Below are 21,509 nucleotides of genomic sequence, written 5' to 3' on the forward strand. Positions count from 1 at the left end.
CTGGGGGTCAGCACTGAGGCTGGGTCCCAGAACAGCACAGACACCCGATGAGATGCAAAGCCAGAGTTCAAATACGTCTCCACCTCTCCCAGGGCGAGGAGAGCGGTAGCAGGAGAGGCAGCGGTGTTTCGTGGCCTGGCCATTCACCGTCACGGTCCCCATCTCCTCCAGGGAATTATCCGGCCGAGCCCGCAGCACCCGGTCACGAGGAGCAGCCCTTTTGCCAGCCGGACACCCTCCGGCTCCCTCACACGCTGCACGGGCTGGCCGGACCCTGTGCTCGCTTTAGCAGAAGGTAGGGTTTTTTCTCTCCTTACATCTGCCTGTAAGAGTTTTTAACATACGGCTTATACCCCGGGTGACTGCTAAAATAGTTCCCAGGCTTTTTGGGCAAGTGCAGGGATGAGAAGCAGCTTGGTGTGCTGACTGTGGGCTTGGGTTCCAGCTAGTTGTGGAGTCCTGCCGAGACTCTCAAGAAACTAGGACTAGTTTTCTTACCTTCCTTCGAAAGTGGTGTTTGATCACCTGAGAACTGCAACTCCTTCTCTTGCTTTCCTTGGTAGCTGGAGAAAGAAAATGAAAAGCCCTGGGATGCTCTAGGGGCCTTTCCCACAAACACACCGCCTCCTGCCCGCCCTCAGGGTGGGCGCGCTCTGGCAATCAAGGGGTGTGCAGGCAATAAGCAGGCAGGAACGGCGGCTTGCGCTCCCTTGCGCTGGGGCAGCTCGCAGGCAGCACCGTCGGGGCTGCAGGGCCACGGTCGGACACAGGGGGTCTGCGGCTGGCCAAACCCGGGATCGGTGGGGTGCATGAGTGTGCGGAGGAGCTGGGCAGAGAGCTGCCTGCTCAGTGCGTGGGGGGGAAGGACACCCAAGGACCTGAAATTTGCCCCTTGGAGCAGAGGCGGTTTTGGGCAGAAAAGCTGGTGGGGATGCTGATTAGGTTTTGCAGCTCTGGGACGCAGTAACTACAGGTCTGGCCTTAGCCTGAACATAATTTCTCTCCATTTCCACAGTGCCAGATGTGGGCTGGTGGCGGGTAAGTAAGAGGTGGACTCTTTCGGAGGGTTGTGATGCTTTTCCACCCTCTCCGGACAGTGCCACATAGCACTGGCTCACCTTTGGGGGCTGTTTCTAGCAGCACTGAATGCTCAACTTAAACGTGAGTCAAACTGCTTTGGCGGAAACCTGACAGCTGCCACAGCACCTGCAGCCGCTGCGGGGCACAGCAGCCAGCGCTGGCTATTGCCGCTGCCTGCATCAATAGCGCGCTAAATGAGAAGCCAAGGCACAGCCATAAATCAGAGCAAATTGGTAGTTTAAAAGTTCTTCCCGGGATGATGTTTTGCCATTCATCCTGGCAGTAACTCAGGCAGGAGAGCCCCTAGAAAGGGTCCAAGTTGGTCAGAAACAGAGTTAACACGCAGGGCTCAGAGGAAGAAGCGTCATCTATCATTTATTCCCTTTTTTAAAGCTTTTTTTTTTTTTTTAAAACAAACCAAATGGGGCTCCAACTGTGGCTGCTTCGATTCAGGGCACTTACTGATGGAAGCGCAGCATGCCGTGCCCCGTCCCCCAGGAGCCATTTGCTCTCGTTTGGCAAAGCTGCACCTCTTCCCCCTCACCGACACCGGGGACGGCGGCGGCTCCTGCCCCCAGCCCGACAGCGTTCCTTCCCACCCGTGGTGCCTCCCTCCCCTCCCTGAAGGCTCACAAAGCCTGCAACAGCCCCGAAACCTCGCCGCGTGCTGAGGGGCGAGGCAGAGCCGGGCGCCATCAGTGGAGATGGCGAGAGGAGCGCTGGGGAGGCGCGAGACGCCTCTTGCCACGTCTGCCGAGCACGCCGGGAAAAACGCGCTCGTTTCTGGCAGATGGGGCCGACTGGTACAATCTGACCGCGTCTCAGTATCGTGCAGCAGCGGGGCCACAGCTCGCTGCCAGCAGCCCTGAAGGCTCCAGTCTTTAAGCAAAAGATACCAACGTGGAAGGGAGCATTTACACAAACGGGGAAGCAGCGTGCAAGTGACAGGCCTGGCAATGCGATGTGACCGTGACATACGACCATTTGGTGCCTACTCAGTGACAAGTGACTGAATGTCAGCAAACAGAATTTGATGGAATTCATGCTCCTGATAAAAGATGACTGCACAAACAACATCTGTGTCAATTTTCTGGTAGTGACTGCAGGCTAGCTGCACTAAAGGAGGGGGAGAAAATCAAGAAGACAGTTGGAATAGGATCCAACTGGGAAAATCTGTTGGGCCAGTCAATATTTTGGCAGACTCAGCCCGTCAGACGCTGTCGGCATTGATCCGCCACGTGAGAGGCGAGGTTATGCCGGGGCCTTCTGAAAAATCCAAGGAGAGGTTTGAGGCGTTTTGTGAACGCGGGATGGCGGAGGCTCGGCTGTAGCCAGCAGCGGTGCGAGAACCAAGTGCGATGCTCGGCCCCGCGTACCCCCACCGGCTTGTGCTGGAGAAGCCCCTCACCCCAGCGCTGGGCAGCGGGGCAGGAGAAGCACCACCTCCCCGCAGCAACACCGCAGCTGTACGGGCAGCCACCTCCCGCAGCCGGAGCCCCCTGACAGAAATGGGGGAAGACATCCTGCCTGGGACGCACCGGTGTCACGCGTCTTGGATCGCACCGTCTCGTCACAGCTGAATTTAGACTCCTATCCAGTCTGCCCCTTCAAAATCTGGCTTTTGGAGATAAAATTTCACAGTAAGGCAAAAACATGCCCACGACAGTAAGTTCAGAGGCACTTTCGGTGTGCAGAGCCCGGCCATCCCGTGTCGGTGGCTGGTGCCAGGCGAGGCCTCGTCGTGCTGCATCCCCTCTGCAACGGTCCCCGTGGAACACGTGTACGCAGGCACGCTTGTGTCCTGCAGCCTTTTGGAGAAAAAGCCCTCACTGACTTCAGCGGGTGTTTTCATCCATCCTGAGTGCTGGCGGGTAGAAGGTTTGGGTGGCGAGATGTCCTGCTGGAGGTCTCGGCCCCTCCTCCGCCCACGGTGGGGGGATGCTGTGATGGGGAGAAGCCTGCCCTGTACTGCCAGCAGGTGAAGCTTCCCTTGGGAAAGTGCTGTCAGGAGCAGGGCCACCCTGCTCGGGGCTGCACCGAGCATCACCAGGCTCTGGCACAGGCACCAATGCCCTGCCCAGCCGGGGGCTGAGGAAAGCAGCAGCGGTCCCGGGGGAGCCCTGAAAAAGCCACGGGGGCTTGGGGACATGGCTGGGGTCCTGGCAGCCCCAGGGTGGGGACAGTCTGGCTGCCCCGGGATGAGGTGCTCCCCAGCTGGCCTCTGGCGCGCGCCACGGCAAGAAGCGGGACAAGCCCCTGGCTCGCCTCCCCGGCAGCTGCTTGCCTCCAAGCCAAGCAAGGCTCACGTGTCCTCGCTGTCCACAGGGCGCGGGCAAGGCGTGCTCGTTGCTCCCTCCGCAGCCCCTGGTTCACCTCGTCTGCTGGGTGGCTTATTGACCCACATCTGCCTCCCATTATTAAAAGAAGGCTTTTTCGATAAGCAATCAATTTCTAACGGAACCCTGATACTCATCTGTCAGAGGCAACGGGTCCCACAGGGCAGGATCCTGCGGCCAGACCCAGCACAGGCATGTCAGATAGATTTTTTTAATGCGTTGGTCACTAAACTTCCATTTTCTGTGGGAGAATAAGCAGCCCAATTTGCAGTTTACAGACTATAGAGCCCTGGAAGTATTTTTGTAGCTAATGCTGTTGTCCAGGGGGAAGCGATAAAGATTTGCTTACGGTAGGATGGGGGACTTAAAAAAATATTTCCATTTAATAATACAGAAAACTATTTGAGTTTTTGCCAAAGTCTCACTCAGTGAGGGAAAAACACACCTATCTATTTCAGACATTGTCAAAGTAGGTGTGCTGCTCTTGGTATTCTGATCTCTCAGTATGCTGGTTTAAATTATGGATTTCAATTATCATTTGGAAATGAACTTCCAGTTTTGTAATTGCTGTCATAAGTCGCACAGATGTCCGTGCTGAATTCACAAGGTGAAAACACAGCATTTCTGGCTCAACTGTGCTCCCTTCACTCTGCATAGTAATTGCCGAACTGCCACTTTTGATAAGGATTTGTGGAGTCACAGGCATTTACCCTCAGGGTTTTGTTCGAGGGATCCACTTCCAAGCACGCCGGCTGCTGGAGGTGCTCCGAGATGATGTGGTCCATCTGCAGGGGAGAGAGAGAGGGCTTTAGGTAGCAGGACGCAGGGTGCAGCTGCTGTAAGGTGCTCTATTTTTCCACTGAGAAAGCGTGTTTCTTTATGGTTTGCCCTTTTTTTGCATTTCCCTATTACGTGAGAGCTCTGCTGACTTACAGGGACTTTTGGGTGGGAGGGATCCAAAGCCTGCCCCTGTTGCTGAGCCAGGATCAGACCATACTTTCTGTGCTTCGTGGCTTTTCAGCCACTGGAAAGATTAGTTCTCTTGCTGACCAAGTGGTAATTACCGCGCAAAGGAAAACACTCCAGATGATATTTGCAATATAGGGGGACGTTCGGCAGGAGACTGATTTTTGTATTTTTAAGTTTCTTGGCTGAGGAACTCAAAGCACATTTACTGCGCTGAAAAGGATGTTAGGTAACGCAGCACTGAAGTTCAAATGCTGGGGCAGTGAATTGGATTATGAGGGAATGAAGAGTCTGCTCTCCATCCTTTTGCTTTTCACATCTACTTGGCTTTACCTACTTAACCTGTGCGGCCGGCGAGGCGATGCTGCAAGAGCTGCGGAAGGTAAGGGACATTTCCGTGCCACCGCCTAGCGTTGCAGCATTTCTGATGAGCATTTGGTTAATGCCTAGATGAAATACCCCTGAAATGACACGCAGTGTTGTCTGGGCAAAAGCCGCATCTCTGTGCACATTGTAAATGCACTTCACATCATTAATATGACACAATGACGGTGACACTGGAAGAAGGTAAAGGATTGTAGTTCCTTTGGTCAGCTTTCACCAGCTGCTGAGCTGCTCTTCAGACCTCCTATTGCTGGGACCAGTAAAGGCTGATGCAACCATATTGCCTGAGGCCGCCTGTCCCCGAGGGCGTGCCGGTGCCCGTGCCTTCGGCGGCCAGACCTCGTCCCCGGCCGGGAGCGGCTGCCCGTGCCCAGCCCCTGTTCCTGCGGGGACCACCAAACACACCCAGCTCACGGCTCGAGGCCAGCTCAGGCTGGAACCAGTGACAAACACTGCCCACGCAGGGACAATGCTGCCTGGGCACCTAAGCGGGTGACAATTTTCACGTGTTTTGCACAAAATACCCCGGCCTTTGTGAGCCTCGGCACCGCGGCATTCAGGCTTTGCAAGTTTTATTTTTTCAGACTAAAGAGGAATGGGAGTTTGTTGATAGGATGAGTGCACAACTTAGCTACATTTTTCTCTGTCTTAGATTAAGAGTACGTCGGTCTTAAACATAAAGTGTGCCATTTCGTATCATTTTGAACAATACTTATACCAGGCTGACAGAGATAGTCAGGACTTTCTTGTTTTTTGCAGTGCAGGTAATAAATACAAGTATCCATTCTTTTCCTTTTCATAAACGCTTTCTGTTAAAAAAACACTGTGAGCTGAATGCCAATCAATATCAAGTAATCTCCATGTAAGCGCTATCGATAGTTTCCATGTAAAACCGGGATGTTTTGTTCCTGCCATGCAGGCAGCAGCAAAGCGCTGCCGGAGCAAATGCCTCGGCACGACCAGCGTCTCACCAGCCCCCGGGAGGCGGCGTGGGCTGCACATCACCTGGACCGATGCAACCTAATGGCAGGGCGCGCCTCGCTACCCCCGCGAGGGAAGGCAGTGGCACCAGGGGACCAACACTTGACGTCAGGTGAAAAGACGGCTTTGGCAAAGCCGGGACCGGAGGGTCGGGGTCCACCCCGCGCCCTGCACCGGGCTGCAGCCGCTCGTCAGTTTGCATGGCGGCACGCTAACCCGGACCGGGGGCTGCCCTCGCCAGCGCTTCACTTACCAGCTCCAGCTGGAAGGCGGCCAGCGACCGGTGCAGCCACGTCAGGCTGCGGCTCCTGCCCTCGCAAGGGTGCAGGTCCAGCGCTCCCGCCGCCCCGCCCGGCACGATGCACAGCCCTCCGTGCTGGATCAGCCTCAGCCAGGTGTAGTTGAACTTCTGGTTCTGTGGGGAGAAGCTGGTGAGAACTGTGACCCCGCTTGCCTTTCCCCAGCGGGGCGGGCTGCTGGCAGAGGCTCTCCTCGCCTTCCTCCCACCCTCACCCAGGACTGGGGGAGGAGGAAGGCTGTGATCCATGGAAAGGCCTTTCCTGTGGATTTGCAGAGCTAAAAAGCTCAGGACAGCCCCGTTGCAGGCTCTGGGAGCAATTCCCACTGCAGCAGCCCAGACCCCAGCCCCAACGGCTGCGCACTCCTCTGCCCTGCCACCTCTCCCCTGGCTGTGCCGTGGCGCTGGGGTGCAAAGAGGGAAACCCCCGTACACTACAGGGCCCAATCTGCACGCTGGCCTGTGCCAGTATTGAGCAATTAGTGGGGAAATGCCTAAGAAATTCTGCCTGTAAAGGCAGGGAGAGGCTGTCCACAGCAGCTGCTTCCCATCTAGTGGCAGAGCGCAGCTGGATGTTTTGCAGCAGCGCAGCACAAAACACAGGCTTGTACTTAAATGTTTCTCCCCGTTTTCATGTGCAGGCTCATGGCTCAATCAAACTTTCCTACTCCAGCTGAATTTGCTGGTTCTGGGGTTGTTGCTTGGCTACAGGCTTTGCAAACAGAGGCCATTCCTGCCCCTCGCTGCTCCCAGGCATCGTTCAGCTGTGACCCCCAGTGGGAAGGACGGCATTAGCTCCTGGGGAGGGGCAGGTCACCGTGGGGAGGTACGTGAGCTCTATGGCATGCACTAAAAATGGTATTATGTCCTCAGTATGCAGAATATCCTTACCTTGTTGTTAACATCGCATGGCTCAAAAGCTAGGGTTTTGTTTTCCACAGTGATGCATCTTGCCATGGCTACGTTAACAAGCTATAAAACAGCATCAAAAATGCAAATTTAGACATACGTTTCCATGAAAGAGAGGCTGTTATGCTGCAGTTAAGCTGCTGGATTCATAGGACACTGATTAATACCGTCCCCTTAACTGAGCGAAGCAGAGATGACATGTCGCAGTCCTTGGACGGGTGTATACATGCACACTACATTTGCTCTCGTTCTACTACATCTGTTTTTCTACTCAGAGAAGTCTGAATCTAGCCCTTTCCAGAAACGTTCAAGGCTGGAGGAGACACGTTCCTTTTGGGGGTTTTTCTGGACACAGCTAACGTTCCTGTTCTGCAAATCCCTAGTACAGCAGCTCCCAACAGTACCGCTGCGGAATCCCTCCCCATTGCTACACCGTGAAGGCCAGCAGCCGCCGCACGCAGCTGTGGTGGTCCCATCCCGGCTCTGGCCGGTCCCCTCCCAGCTGGGCACGGGGCCCTGGGCTCTGGCAGCCCACCACGAACCCCGCGGCCGGCCCCAGGGAACAACTCCATCACCGTATGTGATGCGCTCAGTGCCTCACCCGGAGGTAACCCTTCCCGTTTTCCATCCAGGCTGGTTGTCTTGGTACCTGCCATCAACGGGGAAGTGCAGACTGGTCCCCCAAAGCGGGGAACCCTGGAGAGAACGTCGTCATGAAGCTGTTTTTAACTGAACTGCCGTTTCCTCGCACCGGTGGGGTGGAGGAGAGGATGAGCGAGCACTGCACCCTGCGCAGCGCAGACCAGATGCTCCTCCGTGTGTGCGTATTCGGCCGCCAGCTCGCTGCGAGCCAGCGTCGGGCTCTGCTCCTTGGCTCAGCTCCTCTTCGCGCTGCCTCCCTGCAGCCGTCCCCCACCGGTGAGCGGGCACCCCGCTGCTGGCCGGTGTGCTCTGCAAGAGGCGCCTTCCTAACGCTGTTGGTGTGGCGCGTTCAGAGGATGCTCAGGAGGTTGTATGGGAAAGCTGGAAACACTGGACTGAGCCCTGGCAGCCCCCGCCGGTGCCCGGGCTGAAGCCCCCCGTGCTGCAGGGGCTCTTGGTTGGCTGCAGCCGGCGGGCACCGGCTCCTCAGGCAACCCCAGTGGAGCTTCAGTCGGGGCCGCTCACACCTCCGATTCCTTGCAGATGCCGTTCCTTCTCTTTCTTTCAAAATTTCAGAAGAACTTATGAATTAATCCCAGTGAATAAATAAGCTATTCAGAAAACAGTTCTCAAGTAACTTTGGATAACGTTCAGGACAGCTGGAATTTGCAGAGCTAGATGAAAAACAGATTTTCTGCCCTATTAAATTTTGAGAATGAAGATAAAGGAGCAATTCAGGTGGCCTGGGTCAGGACAAAGCAAGGCAACATCTTGAAAATCTTCACAGACACCTCTGAAAAGCCAAGGTCTTGGTTCAGTTGAAAGAGAGGTCTCTCTATATGGTCTAACTGATTTGCATTGAGTATGACATCAAGTTTTAATCCTCTGATTGAAACAAAAGAGCTGAAAAAGCAAATATTTCTCAAGCTATTTCCATTTCTGATGTTCTCAAGATTATTACGGCTAATTCTTTTTAAAAAATGCCACTTAAGGCGACGTTCCACTGAAGCCTTCAGTCTAATCCAAACGGTGCTTTCTAGAAGGCAACGCAGGGACGCGGGCTTTCAGCCACACAACGGCTTCAGAGCGGGTGCCCCAGCAGACAGCCCTCAGCCCCTGTGCTTGCAGCGGCTCCGAGCTGTGAGTGGCCGCTGCTGCCACGCCGAGACCCGCGGGCACATCCAAACGGATCCACCGAAGTGCCTGGACCCAGCAGTTCCCTCCAGCCTTTCCGCAAGTGCCGAGAGGTCACCCAGAGGAAGCACGGCATCCCTCCCCGTGCTCTCTGCAGAGCCACCCTCCCACACCTTCACGGCTCGATCATCAAAGTAACGCGCTGGCTGCGGCTGGCAGAGAGCCAGACCTGATCCCTACAGATCCCTGCGACGGGGAACCTTCACGTTACGCCCTTGGCCCACGGACAAGCCTGAAATGCGGCCAAAGAGTTGCTGTGTTTTTTCCTGGCTCCCAGAAGAGCCGGTGCAGTAACTGGAGGCCGTGCACCTTGGCAGGGATGGAGGGGACAGGCAGTTCTTGTTCTTGCTCCCCCGGCCGTGCCAGCCCTGTGGTCACCGGCTCCTGGCCACCTCCTCTGGGCCGGTGCCGCTCCTGCCGCGGCACCGGGAGACGGGGATGGGTGGGGAAGGCAGCAAACCCTCTAGGTTTCATTCCTGGCATCGCTGTAGTTTTTCGGACAAACCAGATATTTTACTTTTGTTATTGCAATTATAACTAGATCACAAGCACTGTTGTGGTTTTTTTCTTTTGGCAGAATATCTGAGGTTTCTGAACGTTCAGAGCAGCAGCTGATATTCTGCCGAGGCTCAGGGCTGGGCCAAATTCAGAACCCACCTTTTATTCTTGTTTAATTCACCTTTTAAAATTGCTTAAGAGACACTGAACACGCGTGGAGCAGCTGCACAAGTAGGGCCCAGTGCCAGAGAGCACCACGAGCTCCCTGGCGTGGAGCCGGAGGGATGGTGGAGGAGAAACGCAGCCTGACCCGGTGACGCCCCTCAACCACCCAGCCAGCAAAGGGGCTTGGGGAGGCAGGACGGAGGACTTAACCCAAGTCCCTGGACCGGACTCCTTCCATGGAGTCCTTGGACTCCAGTCCAACACTTCAAGGTGTTTTCTGTCCACTAACCCCCACCCCGAGGCGCAGGCGTCACCTGCACTGCAAAAACGCGGGGGCTGTTCCAGGCTGCTGCCCTGCCCGCCTGCAGAGAGCAAAAACCTGCCTGCACGGAGCAAAAGCAGATTGCTGCTGCGCTCTGCTGGCAGCAGAGCACCAGTACAAACCCTGCCCGCGGCCTCCTGCCCTCCCCTGCCTGCGCTGCCCAGGCACTGCTAATCCGCCCCAAAACGCAACTTTTTTCTCCTGCCGTGGCCAAAAAGCTGTGCAGGTAGGGAGGATGCTGGACCCGCCGCCCTGGAGGCACGTCCCCCGAGCGTCACTGCCACGGGCAGCTCATCTGGCGTGTAACCACCGAACTGGCGCTTTAACGGGAAACTGTCCCTTGGAATCGTGACCTATTTCTTTATAAAAATACTGGGGAATCCAGACCACTGTGGCATATTAAATATTCAAAAATGCTACCAAATGCCAGGGAGGCAATTCAGCGACAAGTGTACTGGGATGCCACCAAGTCCCTAGCCAGCCACTGGAAACATGTTTAAATGAAGGATAGCAAGTAACCTGGGTACGCACCAGCCCGCTGGCTTTAACCAGAGGAGCTTCCAGGTCCGGGTAGATGTTCTCCAGGTACCACCTGAAGCTTTTGCACTGAAGCCTCTTTCGCAGTTGGATTTGTTGAGTCAGGTCGCCGACATCCAGGTTTTTCAAGACTAAGTGGTAAGCGTGGCCGTAGAATAACTCCTTGTACTCGTCCAGCCAGACCTCTGCAACGCGGGCCAAGTTCCTCTCCACTGTTGTCACCCGATCTTTCGGGAAGGAATAAGGATTGTCGTTCCTGAAAATGTGTCCAACTCTGGAGCACGGAACAATCTCAATCTCTCCCCCGCACATCCAGACCTGAGAAACAGAGGTTGCTTTGATAGAAACATGGGCAAATATCGGGTGCTGGCTCTGTGCAAGCCAGACAGAAGCAGAGAAGCAAGTAAACTGCCAGGAGGGATGGGGTCTCCTGCACAGGGCTGCTCCAGGGAGACCCTGGCTGAGCCCCAGGCACCCGAGCCGGGCTGGTGGGGGTACAGGCCAGTCAGAGAGACATACCTTGAATGAAATCTCCATGTTTTCACCTCCCCAAACATCCAGTCCTGGGTCGTACATTCCCAGCTCAAAAAAATACTTCTTATCGATGGAAAACAGGCCACCTGCCATGACCGGGCATCTGGGAACAGAGAAGCCACACGTGGGTCAGCTGGTTGGGAAGCGCCCGTCCCTTCCCCCCTTGCTTTGATGAGGGAATCATTGGAAGCTGCGGGCTCCTAAACACTCAGGGATGGTGCCTGAGCCTGCGCTTACAGCAAGGAGCACCCAGGTCGTCACTTCGCTGCGGGCTGACAGATGCAATGTTCACATAGATGCTATTTAGGCGGCTTTACCCAGTCTGAAAGCCGTAGTGGGGCATGGAAGGGAAAAATGCAACAGTACATTCCCCTGGCCCTGGCAGCACCGGTGAAACGCCAGCGGTGCCGCAAGACGTGAGAAAGGCTCACTGGGCTTTGCCCATGCCCAGCGATGTGGCTGCCCACCGTGCACCATCACCTCTGTTGTCCTTACAAGCAAAGGAACATTTGGCCTCAAAGGAGCCTTTGTTGCTAAATGATTAACAAAGGAACAGGTTGGTTCACAAAGCTCTCACATTTTCCTGTTTTTACCTTATTATATCAGTTTCCTTGATTTTATTTTTCTCGATCACCTCTTGTGGAATCTGCTTCCATCCAAAATTCATTGGCCAAGTAAAAATCCCACGCTGAAAGTTGTCCACGGTCATGTAACTAAACGGAGAAAAGATCGGGATGACTAATTCTGAGTCACATTCCTGATTGAAATGTCACCCTTAATGAGTGAAGATGAATATCTGTACATAATTAAAAGCAGATTTTAACAAATTTCATCAGGAATCCTCTTCATATACTGAAAGTCATGAAAAAGGGAAAAGGTGTGTGCGATAAACATAGGGGCCACATCCACTGCTAACGTTAATTTCTGGTGTATGGCAATAGTACGTATCCCCTGTGAAATGCTGCTGAGGGCCAGTTAGGAGGTCTGGACCTACGTCTTCCTGTAATTAATATGTTGGTGGTCCCAGTAAGAGGTTTTGCTCAAGCTGCTGGCGTGGATTTTAGGTTTCCCAGGGGTGCGAGCGCTGCCTTACCTCATGTCCTTGTCACTGATGACCTCGATGACGGGGCAGGCGACCTTGGCCCGGCTCAGGCGGACCCTCTCCAGCAGCGGCTCCAGCCACCCCACATTGCACTCCACATGCGAGTCCAGGAACGTCAGGACGGTGCCTGCGGCAGAGGCCAGGGCAGCATCAGGCTCAGGCGTCCTGTCCCCTTCCTGCCGGCCCCCCCGGGCGTCCCCCGGGCTCAGGGTGCTGCTGGCAGTGCCACGACCCTCCACGGCTCCCAAAACCCACCCAGCCATAGCACAGAGGATGTTTTCACCGCTTGGCCACCGCGACCTGCAGAGCAAAGTGGGGCGGCTCCCAGCAGAAACGGCCGTTTCAGTGCTGACGCAGCCCAGCCTGAGCTGGCCGTGGAGCCGGGGCGGCGCGGCTGGACATCCCCGCTGCCGCTCGCTCGGGCCGTGCTGAGGTGCCGGACGAGCCGCTGCTCGGCCCTCGTCAGGCCTCGTGCTTTGCACATGGAAAAGGTGCCCTTAGCTCCTTAGGAGGGACTAAAGCTCAGTGCTGGAGATGGCTTATCGGCACCTCCGGGTGGTCCCGAAAGGGCTGCAAAATGGCTTTCGTCTTACCTTTGGCGATCTCCGCTCCTGCCAGTCTGGCCCGTATTAGACCGTGCCTCTCCTTGAGACGGAGGATCTTCACTTTCGGGAACCGTGACATGTATTTGTCCAGCTTCTCTTTGAGGTACTCTGCAGAGGAGGAGAAGGAGAGGGTGAGGTTGACTTACCCATTTCACATCCACTTCCAGGGTGAAAAGGCAGATTTTCCCCAAAAGCATCTCCAGACACACCAGGGTCCTCGGGTCTGGGGTGTGAACATCTGGGCACAGCTGCAGGGCTTCTGGTGCACGGCATTGCGGTCCGAGCCTGCTCTCCACTGAAACTCCCTGCCGCATCAGTGCCAGCAGGTTTAGGCTGGAGTTGACGAGTTTAAAAATCTCTGTTGGAGATGTGTCTTCTGGTAGTCTGTGACGGGTGTGCCGCTTGGTCCTGGGGGCTCGCCACGGGCTGCCCTTGCCCCTCCAAAGGGCAGGGCTGCGGGTGGTGGCATCGCCTCCGGCTCCCTGCACAGCGGGCGGCTGCTCTGCCTCGGCACAAACCCAGCGGATGCAGCAGAGGCGGACGCGTACCCGGTGCCGGGTGAGCGCGGTGACTCGATGCACACAGGAGGTGTGGGAAGTGGAGAGCAGCAAGTGCAGGGCTTTTGGTGACGGGCCACAAGAAAAATCCCAGTGGCCTCACTTGGGTACTTCATGATCCAAACCAGGTATCGAACAGTTGCTCACAGACTCCAAAATGAGGGTTTTTTTCTTCATTGCACTATAATTGCAATTAAAATCTGGCTGTAAATTTTTTTTCCTTCGCCTAAAAAAAATATTGTTTGTGTTCTACGAATTCCTTGATATTAAGCGCCACATTTAAAGACTCAGCCTGGGTTTAAACTGCACGAGGGTTTGCTGTGGCACATCTCTACTTCCCAGGTTGCTTTTGTCATGGTTTCCCGTGGCTGTGGAGGCAGCTGGTGGTAAACTCCCAGGAATAAGAGAGTGCGAGAAAGGTGGTTTGGGGGACTCGAGCGGTGGGCAGTGCTGTTTGCGGGCCGTTTCCCCCCGGCAGAGGAGCCCGGTGGCCTCTGCTGCAGCTGCTGCTGCTCGGAGGGAGCCAGCCACCCACCTACATCGTTGGTCTGCGGGGAGGACCCCCGACCTCCCTCACCAACCGGCTTCATTGGTGCTCTTTGCTTTTTTTCAGGACAATACAACTGTTTGCATTTCAAAAGCCACTTAAAATCTTTGAAAGGCTTCAAAGGTGCCTGAAATGCAAAGGCCCATTTCAGATGTTCACTGGCTAACGAGCAGGTACAAAGGGAAGTCACTGGGAGAAAGTGAAGAGGAAACTCAAAGAGATGCTTTTGAGGGGAAATGGTATGAACATGTTTTAATGATTATTTTAAAAATTAGCAAACTGAGTCTTTTTCCTCTTTTTTTCACCTATTGTCTTGCTGCATTGTAGGTTCTTTGTATGCATGGCATGAGCTCTAGAGTTTGCCTGAGACAGCACTTTCCCTGAAGAACCAGCAGTTGGAAAATTACATCATTCCTAAATTTTTAAGGGCTGAAGTCAGCAGAGAGCCAAAGCATTACAAAGCAGAGGTTCAGTATCATCTGAAATGCCCGTGAGCATGCACACAAAGCCGCTGTGCACGTGCAGCCGCCTGGCTCACCACTGCTCTTGCTGCAACTACCCCGTTCTCTGAGCAACCTGGGAAGCGTGCGCCGCTCCTCCCCTGCCACCAGCACTGAAAGTACGGGCGCACGCACCTGGAAACTGCACAGAGAAGGGTGACAGTGTGTATTTTATGAACGCACAAGCCCTTGAGCCAGGACACCCTGAAGATGCGTGGGTTGGGTGGGACAGAGCTCCCTGGTGCTCCTGGACCGCAGCGCCTCCTCCAGCCTCCGGCACATGTGCAAAGCAGCACAGGAGCGTTCACTTAGTGACGCACAGCTGTAGATGTAGCAGCTGTTTGAGCAAGTGAACTGGGATGGGAGAGACGTGGACGATAACATCTGGCAGGGTGCTGGGCAAGAGCTGCAGCTCGATGCGCCACAGCCGACCCCGATGCCCATCTGGCCTCTGATCCCCCTCATCTGGAAAGGTAACAGCGCAGGGGGACGCACGCCCATACATCAAAAGGAGAAAATGCGATTTCTTTCTACTATTCAGAATTGAATTACAAAGAACAAATCATATTTTGGCCTCAAGTTATATTACTTTCATAAAGGTAGAAGAAGCTTCGCCTACCTTTAGTGCTGAAGTCGTCAACCAAAATGACTTCTTCAATCAGGTGCGGAGGAGATCTGCTGAGGACGCTGTGAACGGAGCGGAGGAGGGTGGACCAGACTTCATCCACGAAACACATGATGATGGTGGTGGTCGGGAGGTCATCGTGAACCTGCTGCTCGGAGCACCTGCAACACCAACACAGGCTCACAGGCGATGGCCTGTCGCGCTCCTGAAAATCTCCAAGCTTAGGGTTTTTTTGGAAAACGTGCAGGGAGAGGAGAATTGCCAAAAGGGAAATACAGAGCCAAACCCCTGTGATGGGATTTCGTCAGGAAAGGGAGCAGAGGGGTGAGCGGGGGGAACTCCCCGCTCAGCCGCGGGACCCCTCTCGTGGGTAGCCCCATGGGACAGGACACACTCGCTCCCTTCTAACAACAACCCTTTTTTTCCCTCCCTACGCCCGGGTGATATCATCTCCTTTCCATCAGCAAACAGAGAGAGGCCAATCCCAGCTCTGCACCAGTGGCCTCGGGGACTCCTGGGGGAAAGGATCCCCGTGTGCTGGGTGCACTCCCGCAACGCTCACAGGGCTTGGGATCTGGGCTGCATGAGAGACCCTCTCTGGAAAAACAGGAACCGGTATTATGTTCAAAATGCAGGGAAACGGCCATTTCCATGAAGGGTTACTCGGCACAGCAACTTGTCAAACACACAGACAGTGAGGAAGTCTCCCAGACCAACTTCTGCACCTAGCTCAGGGGACCGTGGAGGATGGGAAAACATTTAAGCATCCAAATTTCACATACGATGGCACCAGCAGGTCGGCTCCCTGAGCACCCCGTATCTCACACCCTGAGGGCCCACGTCTCCCCCGGGATGCCCCAGCCTGGCCAGCTGTGCCCCGAGCCCACGTGAAGGGGCTCTGAGCGGCGCCTGCTTCCTCGCCAACAGCCAGCGATACGCATCGGTGGATCCGAGGGGGCGATAAAATTTTTCCCGTGTCTATGAGTTTGTCATTGTATTCTGTGACAGCCAAAAATGCAGCGGCTGTGTCAGGCCCGTGTCTTCAGCATCTGAACAAAAGGTTGAGGAGCAGCTTTTCTCATCTTCCATTTGCAATTCAAGCACCGCTCTGCTGCGTGCCTTGGGGAGCGGGGCTCCCTCAGCTCTCCTATCTCCAAGTGGATCTCCAGGCCTGCAGAGCGCCTGTCTCCTCTCCCCCAGACTGGCGGGTTTGCCCCAGAAAACCCACAAATTGCTGGGACGTGCTTCCTCTCTCTTGTCAATAAGCTGAAGTCTGATGGGAGGTTTTCCTCTCTTCCTTCCAGAGCAGACCTCCTGCAGGCAGGTCAGGCACCAGCCTATCTGCGGGTGCAGAGAATGGATTTCTTGGTGATGAAAACACCGTTCTCTCTGCTGACGGCAATGGACAGAAAACAGGGACACGTATGTGGGAGCGTACAGAAAACTGACTTCTTGTTCTTCTGCCTCGATGAACGGGCCTTTGGATTCAGCTCAAATGCTGATGCCAGGGCACTGCTCAGCTCAGAGAAGAAAATTCAGAGGTATTTCAGGGCTTCGCAGCTAATCAGAAGTGCTCTGGGTAAGTGAAAATAACTCCAGAATTACCCTCTGTGACATTCCTTGGGACGTGTCTTTCCTTTTTCTTCTGTAGCCTGGTTCACCTCGGGCAGTGCCAGGGCTGGCTCAGCCAGGAGGGGATGAGCTATTCGATACGGCTTGGCTGGAAACTGCAGCGGTCTTGGCCCGTGGAGATGGGACCCCTCTGCAGCGCGGGGTTTGGGCATGCCGGCAGGACTCCCAGGGTCGATGGAGAGAAGGCAGGGGCTGAACTGCCAGGGAGGTCACTTGTGAGGAGGAGACAGAACAAGGGACAGCAAAACTAGGAGAAAAAAGATGAATTTGTAGTTGCTCCTGCAGTAAACCCAAGGAGGCAGCTCGTGGAGGAGGGACAGAGGCCAGGGATAAAGCGGGAGAGATCTGCTGAGCACAACAGCTTTCATTGCATGGAGAGAGGGATGTGAGAGCAGCAGAAAAATGCAGCTGAGACCCCAGCCATGAAGGCTGCGTGCAGCCAGGCAGCACCTGCTACGAGGGCTTCTCTCTTTAGCCCCTTCATAGGCAGCAAATGGGCTCTCGGCCAGAGCCTGCGCGTACTCTGGGCAGCTGGAAAGCATCCGTGCGAGGGCGAGGGGAAACCTCAAACTGAGGAACACCTTTTTCTCCTTTCTTAGCTAAAAATGCAGGGTTTCTAGGCAGAGAGCAATGGGTTTGTTATTGTTCACCTCCAGCTAAAGACATTTCACAATGTCCTGCGTGAGCCTGGGCTCCGTTTCTGTGCTAATGTGCGGGTTTTGGCTGGGGTAGAGTTAACCTTCTTCACAGTAGCTACTATGGGGCTGTGGTTTGGATCTGTGCTGGAAACAGGGTTGATAACCCAGGGATGGTTTCGTTTCTGCTGAGCAGGGCTTGCACAGAGCCAAGGCCTTTTCTGCTCCTCATCCCACCCCTGGGGCTGAGTTGCTGCTGGGGTTAAACCATGACAGCTAACTATACACATATATGCACGTAATATATTTTTTTATATATGTATGTATATAATAATATATAAAACTAGTGTTAAGTAGAAGTTAAATCCTTCTGAAATTCCACCCCAATCAGGCTTTTAAACAAAAATAGCCCACAGCCTTTACGTTCTGCTGACATCACACTGAAAGTCAGAAAAATGTAGGCTCTTGCTAAAGTTGCTTTGGGAAAAAGTCACCTTAGACCTGCTGCCCTGAGTCTGGCAACAGCCTGAGCCGCAGGAGTGCCCAGCCCTGCCCTCTCCCAGCTGGCTGGTGCAGCCACGTCCCCTCCCCACGCCTGCCGGCAAGGGTGCTAACTCACCCAGACCATACCATGCCATGTACCATGAGTCTTTTTTTGTGAGGCCAGGAAATCTGGTTGTCCCAGAGAGGCTACGACGGCAGCCTGGGCAGAAGCCAGAGGCACGCCGGGACCTTTGCCGCCAGTGCTGCAGTGTTGGGCTGAAACGGGGCCCAGGGCTCCTGACCCGGGCTTTGCAAGGAGCGCTCCCCGCAAGCCTCCTGGCCACCCCCAGCCTTCAGCGTGTGGCTGGCTCATCTCACTGCTCCTTGGTGGAGTTCTTCCTACATGCATTCCTGCAGCGACACGGTGCTCGGCAAGCACCAGCACGGTAAGTAAAGCTCAGACAGCAGCAAGCATTGCATCCAGACAGACAGACTGAAGGCTGCAACAGAAAAAGTTTACTGCTGGCCCAATTTCAGTGGTCTAGTCCAGGACTCCAGCAAGGATCAAGAGACGAACCACAGTTCGTCTAAGCTGGGAGAGACCAGAAGGATCCAGCAGAAAAGTAACGTGCTGTTTGGCCACAGAAAGCTGCCAGCAGCCGCTGCCGTGAGCTCACCCGTATGACTTCATTTCTGCCATGCCAACGTGTGCCCAGGCAGCGCCGTCACGGACGCGCCCCTGCTCAGCCATGGTGTTCCCCGTGACGCCCAGACAGCAACGCAGGTACGTGATTCACCGGAGGCAGGTGGGCTGTGCTTACGGGCGCTCCCGGGAGGCGGGTTTCTGCCCCGCAGCCCCAGGGCTTTGCTCTCAAAGACCGAAACACTGGCTTTGAGCGGCCACGCCTCTTCTTCTGTGCACAGGTGGCTTCTGTAGCTGGCATCTTCCGCCTGCCGGAAAGCAGTCCTCGTTGTCTCCCCCCTTCCCTGCCCTGTTCTGTCCCGTGCAGGACCTCACCTCGGCTCACAGGCGAGCACCGGCAGCGCGGCGGGAACGTCTGCGCGATGTCCTCTGGGACATGAGGCAACTCACAGCACAACTCCCGTCCCACCGTACCTGTGGTCTGCGAGCATGGGAAGGGGGACACGGGAGGGTCGCTGCACGAGGCAGGTCTCTCACCTGCCAAGGGGCTGAGGGACATTTGCAGCAGGAAAAGACGAGTATAAGATGAACCTGCCATTCACCTGAACTGGCACCTTCCCTGGGCCCTCCTGGAGGCTGTCCAGGCACAGCAGCTCAGGAGAGCGAGCCCCTCCAGCCCCTCACCCTTTCCTTCAGCAAGGGGCTGCCCACACCTTACACCTCAATTTTCTACGGGGATTGCGGGGGTGGGGGAGAGTCTCTTCTGAAGCGCAATACTGAGATTTGCAGAATCAGCTGCACGTTTCGTGGGGACAGCTGTAACCAAACCACAGTTTTCCAGAGCACACCCCTGCACCCCTCCCCACGCGTGCCCGTGGATGCGAGTCCCCCAAGCCGCCTCTGCAGAGCGGGGACCGACCGCAGTGCTCTGCGGCACGAGGGCAGCAGTGCCATCGCTCCCCAGAAAGAAGCGCCCCGAGGGCATCCCCCGGACCGCCTTGACTGCAGCCTGGCATGTGCTGTTCAGCCACGTCAGCTGCGTGGCTTTGCCTCCTGTGGAGGCTTTTGGAGCCCCCTTCAAGCAGGGGGGGCTGTTGGGGTGCCTCTGCCTCGAGGGAAGGGCAGCGGCAGCTTGCAGGTGTGAGAGCACCTCCAGGGCAGGGAGGGCTTCTGCTGTCGGGGTGCAGGAGCGGTCCAGGAACCAAAAGCACAAATATCAAAACCAAACAGTGCTCAGTGCTGCACCTGACAAACCAAACCAGGTAAACTGAGCCCCATTGCCTGCCTCCTGTGCCCCAGCCGCTTTGGACAGCGGAGCTTAGTGGGTTAAGATGATCGGCAAATTTTACCCAGTTTACATTTAATAACAAGCTGCTTTTACCCCAAAAGGCAAAAGCCATCTCATGGCTAGCATGCCCGACGGGGAGGCCTCGGTGTGCCCAGCAGCCCTCCCCAGGAGCCACCGAACACGTTCCCGGGGTCGCGGCACAGGTATTTGTGCAGGGGAAGCAGATCTTACCCGGCAGGCCTGGTGTCCGCTATGGCTCGGTCTATGGGGATCAGGTCGCTGAGGTAGACATTAAAGTTTCCTTCTTTCCATCTAATTTTTGCTTCTTCTTTTTTATCATCAGGGACTGCAACAGGGTGCCCAAACTGTCCGGGAGCTTGGGGGTCTCTCGGGGCAAGCGTCGCATCCATTGCCAAGACCCTGTGCGTTCCCGGGCTGCTCCCGCCTGCTGCCGCCCGCCCGTCCTCGCCAGCGATGGGTGCACTGGGAGCCGCTCCTTGTGTCGCACCCAGCGTCCGGCTCCGGCCACCCGGCACCGCGGCCCCGGTGATGGCACCCTCGCCTTCTTCGTTAGCGAGCTGCCGCTCTCTGTGCTTCTCTTGGCTCTTGGTGAGCTTCCCCGCGGAGTCGGATCCGGGGCGCGGGACTGCCGGGCTGCCGGGTTCTACACCCTCTTTGCTGATTAGGATGAAGTGGGTTTCCGAGGATGTCTCCTTCTTTCCCGCCCTGGCCTCCCCCGGGGAGGCTGCCCGGGGCAGCAGGCCGCCTTGCCCCGGCGTGCCGGCGGGTCGCTGCCGACCCCCGTCGGGGGGCTCCGCGGGTCCCTCTGCCGCCGCCGCCCCAAGCCCAGCTCGCTGCCCGGGCGCCGACGGGGGGGCCCTGCTGGGAGCCCGGGGGGCGCCCGCCCGGGACGGCGCTGCCTCCCGCCGCCCCGCTCCGTTCCCGGGGGGGTGTGTTACAAACCTCGCCGGGGCTTTGCTCGCTGCCGGCGCCGCGACAGTCCCCGCGCCGCCCCGCAAGGTGAGAGCCGGCCCCGGCGGGGCCAGCCGAGCCCCCGGGGGGGCGGCGGGGCGCCCCCCGGCCTGCCCTCCCCGCGGCCCCCGGCCCCCGGCGGCGCCCGGCGGGGGGCTCGGCGGCGGCGGCGGCGGCGGCGGGGGGGGCTCCCGGCGGACTGCCCGGGCGGCCGGGGTCCCGCCGCCCCTGCGGCGGCCGCGGCGGAGCGCGGCAGGGTCGGGCCGGGGGCTGCCCGCCGGGCCCTCGGGGCCGCGCCACGGCCGCGCCCGCTCCCCCTGCCCGCGCCCCGCCGCCTCCTTCAGCAGCCGCCCGCCGGCCTCGCCGAGGGAGAGGCGGAGCGCGGCCATGTCGAGGAGCAGCCAGACGACGGAGGCGGCGAAGACGAACGCCAGCGCTCGCCCGCTGCCGCGGAAGAGCCGCCGCAGCCCGCTCATCCCCGGAGGCCGACCGGGAGCAGCCGGGCCGCCGCACGGCCGGGCCCGCAGGCAGCGGGGAGGCGGGCCGGGGCCGGGCCGCTCCCGCCCCACCCAGCGTCGCGCTGTAACCCAACGCCGGAGGAATCCGGCCCGCCCGGCCCGGCCCGGCCCGGCCCGGCCCGGCCCGGCCCGGCGGGCCCCCGCCGCTCGCACCCGGCGGGGCCGTGACCCTCCCCGTCGCCGCCCCCGCCCGCGGCCCCTCGCCCGGCCAGCCCGCGGGCGAGCGCTCCAAGGGGCTCTCCGGGGTGAACGGGGCTCGAAGGGTCTGGTTTCGGCGGGGCGGGGCGGCATGCGGGGGCACGGGGGGCTTTGGTCCCAGGGGCATCGCGCAGCATTAGAGCAGCGCGGGGTGCTTTGCGTGGCAGCGGTCGCAGAGCGCCGCACGTTCAGCCTCTGCTGGTTTCCACGTCCCAGCTTCGATGACGGGGCACAGGAGCCGGCACGCGTGGACAAGCAAGCGGGCGGCCAACGGTGCTGCTCCCGCCGGGCTGAGCCACGGCTGGGGTGAAGAAAGAGCCGGGAACCACCCCTCTGATCCTGCTCCTGCCACGCATCG

The 21,509-nt window shown here is 57.1% G+C and overlaps 1 protein-coding gene across 2 annotated transcripts; it reads right to left on the reverse strand.

Annotated features, from left to right (window-relative positions):
• Nucleotides 1-1,429: 1,429 nt before the first annotated feature.
• Nucleotides 1,430-20,983, reverse strand: GALNT5 (polypeptide N-acetylgalactosaminyltransferase 5). 2 transcript variants are annotated; one of them, XM_075092706.1, is made up of 10 exons: nt 19,695-20,983; nt 14,777-14,943; nt 12,542-12,661; nt 11,940-12,075; nt 11,440-11,559; nt 10,832-10,949; nt 10,307-10,630; nt 6,937-7,017; nt 6,001-6,162; nt 1,430-4,201 (listed from the first exon to the last, which is right to left on the reverse strand). In XM_075092706.1, the coding sequence occupies exons 1-10, from the start codon at nt 20,909-20,911 to the stop codon at nt 4,061-4,063; spliced, it is 2,586 nt and encodes an 861-aa protein (XP_074948807.1). In that variant the 5' UTR covers nt 20,912-20,983; the 3' UTR covers nt 1,430-4,060. The 2 variants fall into 2 exon arrangements, with proteins under 2 accessions (XP_074948807.1, XP_074948806.1); XM_075092705.1 differs by having other exon boundaries at nt 10,295-10,630.
• Nucleotides 20,984-21,509: the final 526 nt, after the last annotated feature.

Source organism: Phalacrocorax aristotelis, chromosome 5, assembly GCF_949628215.1.
Source record: "Phalacrocorax aristotelis chromosome 5, bGulAri2.1, whole genome shotgun sequence".
Taxonomy (NCBI): domain Eukaryota; kingdom Metazoa; phylum Chordata; class Aves; order Suliformes; family Phalacrocoracidae; genus Phalacrocorax; species Phalacrocorax aristotelis.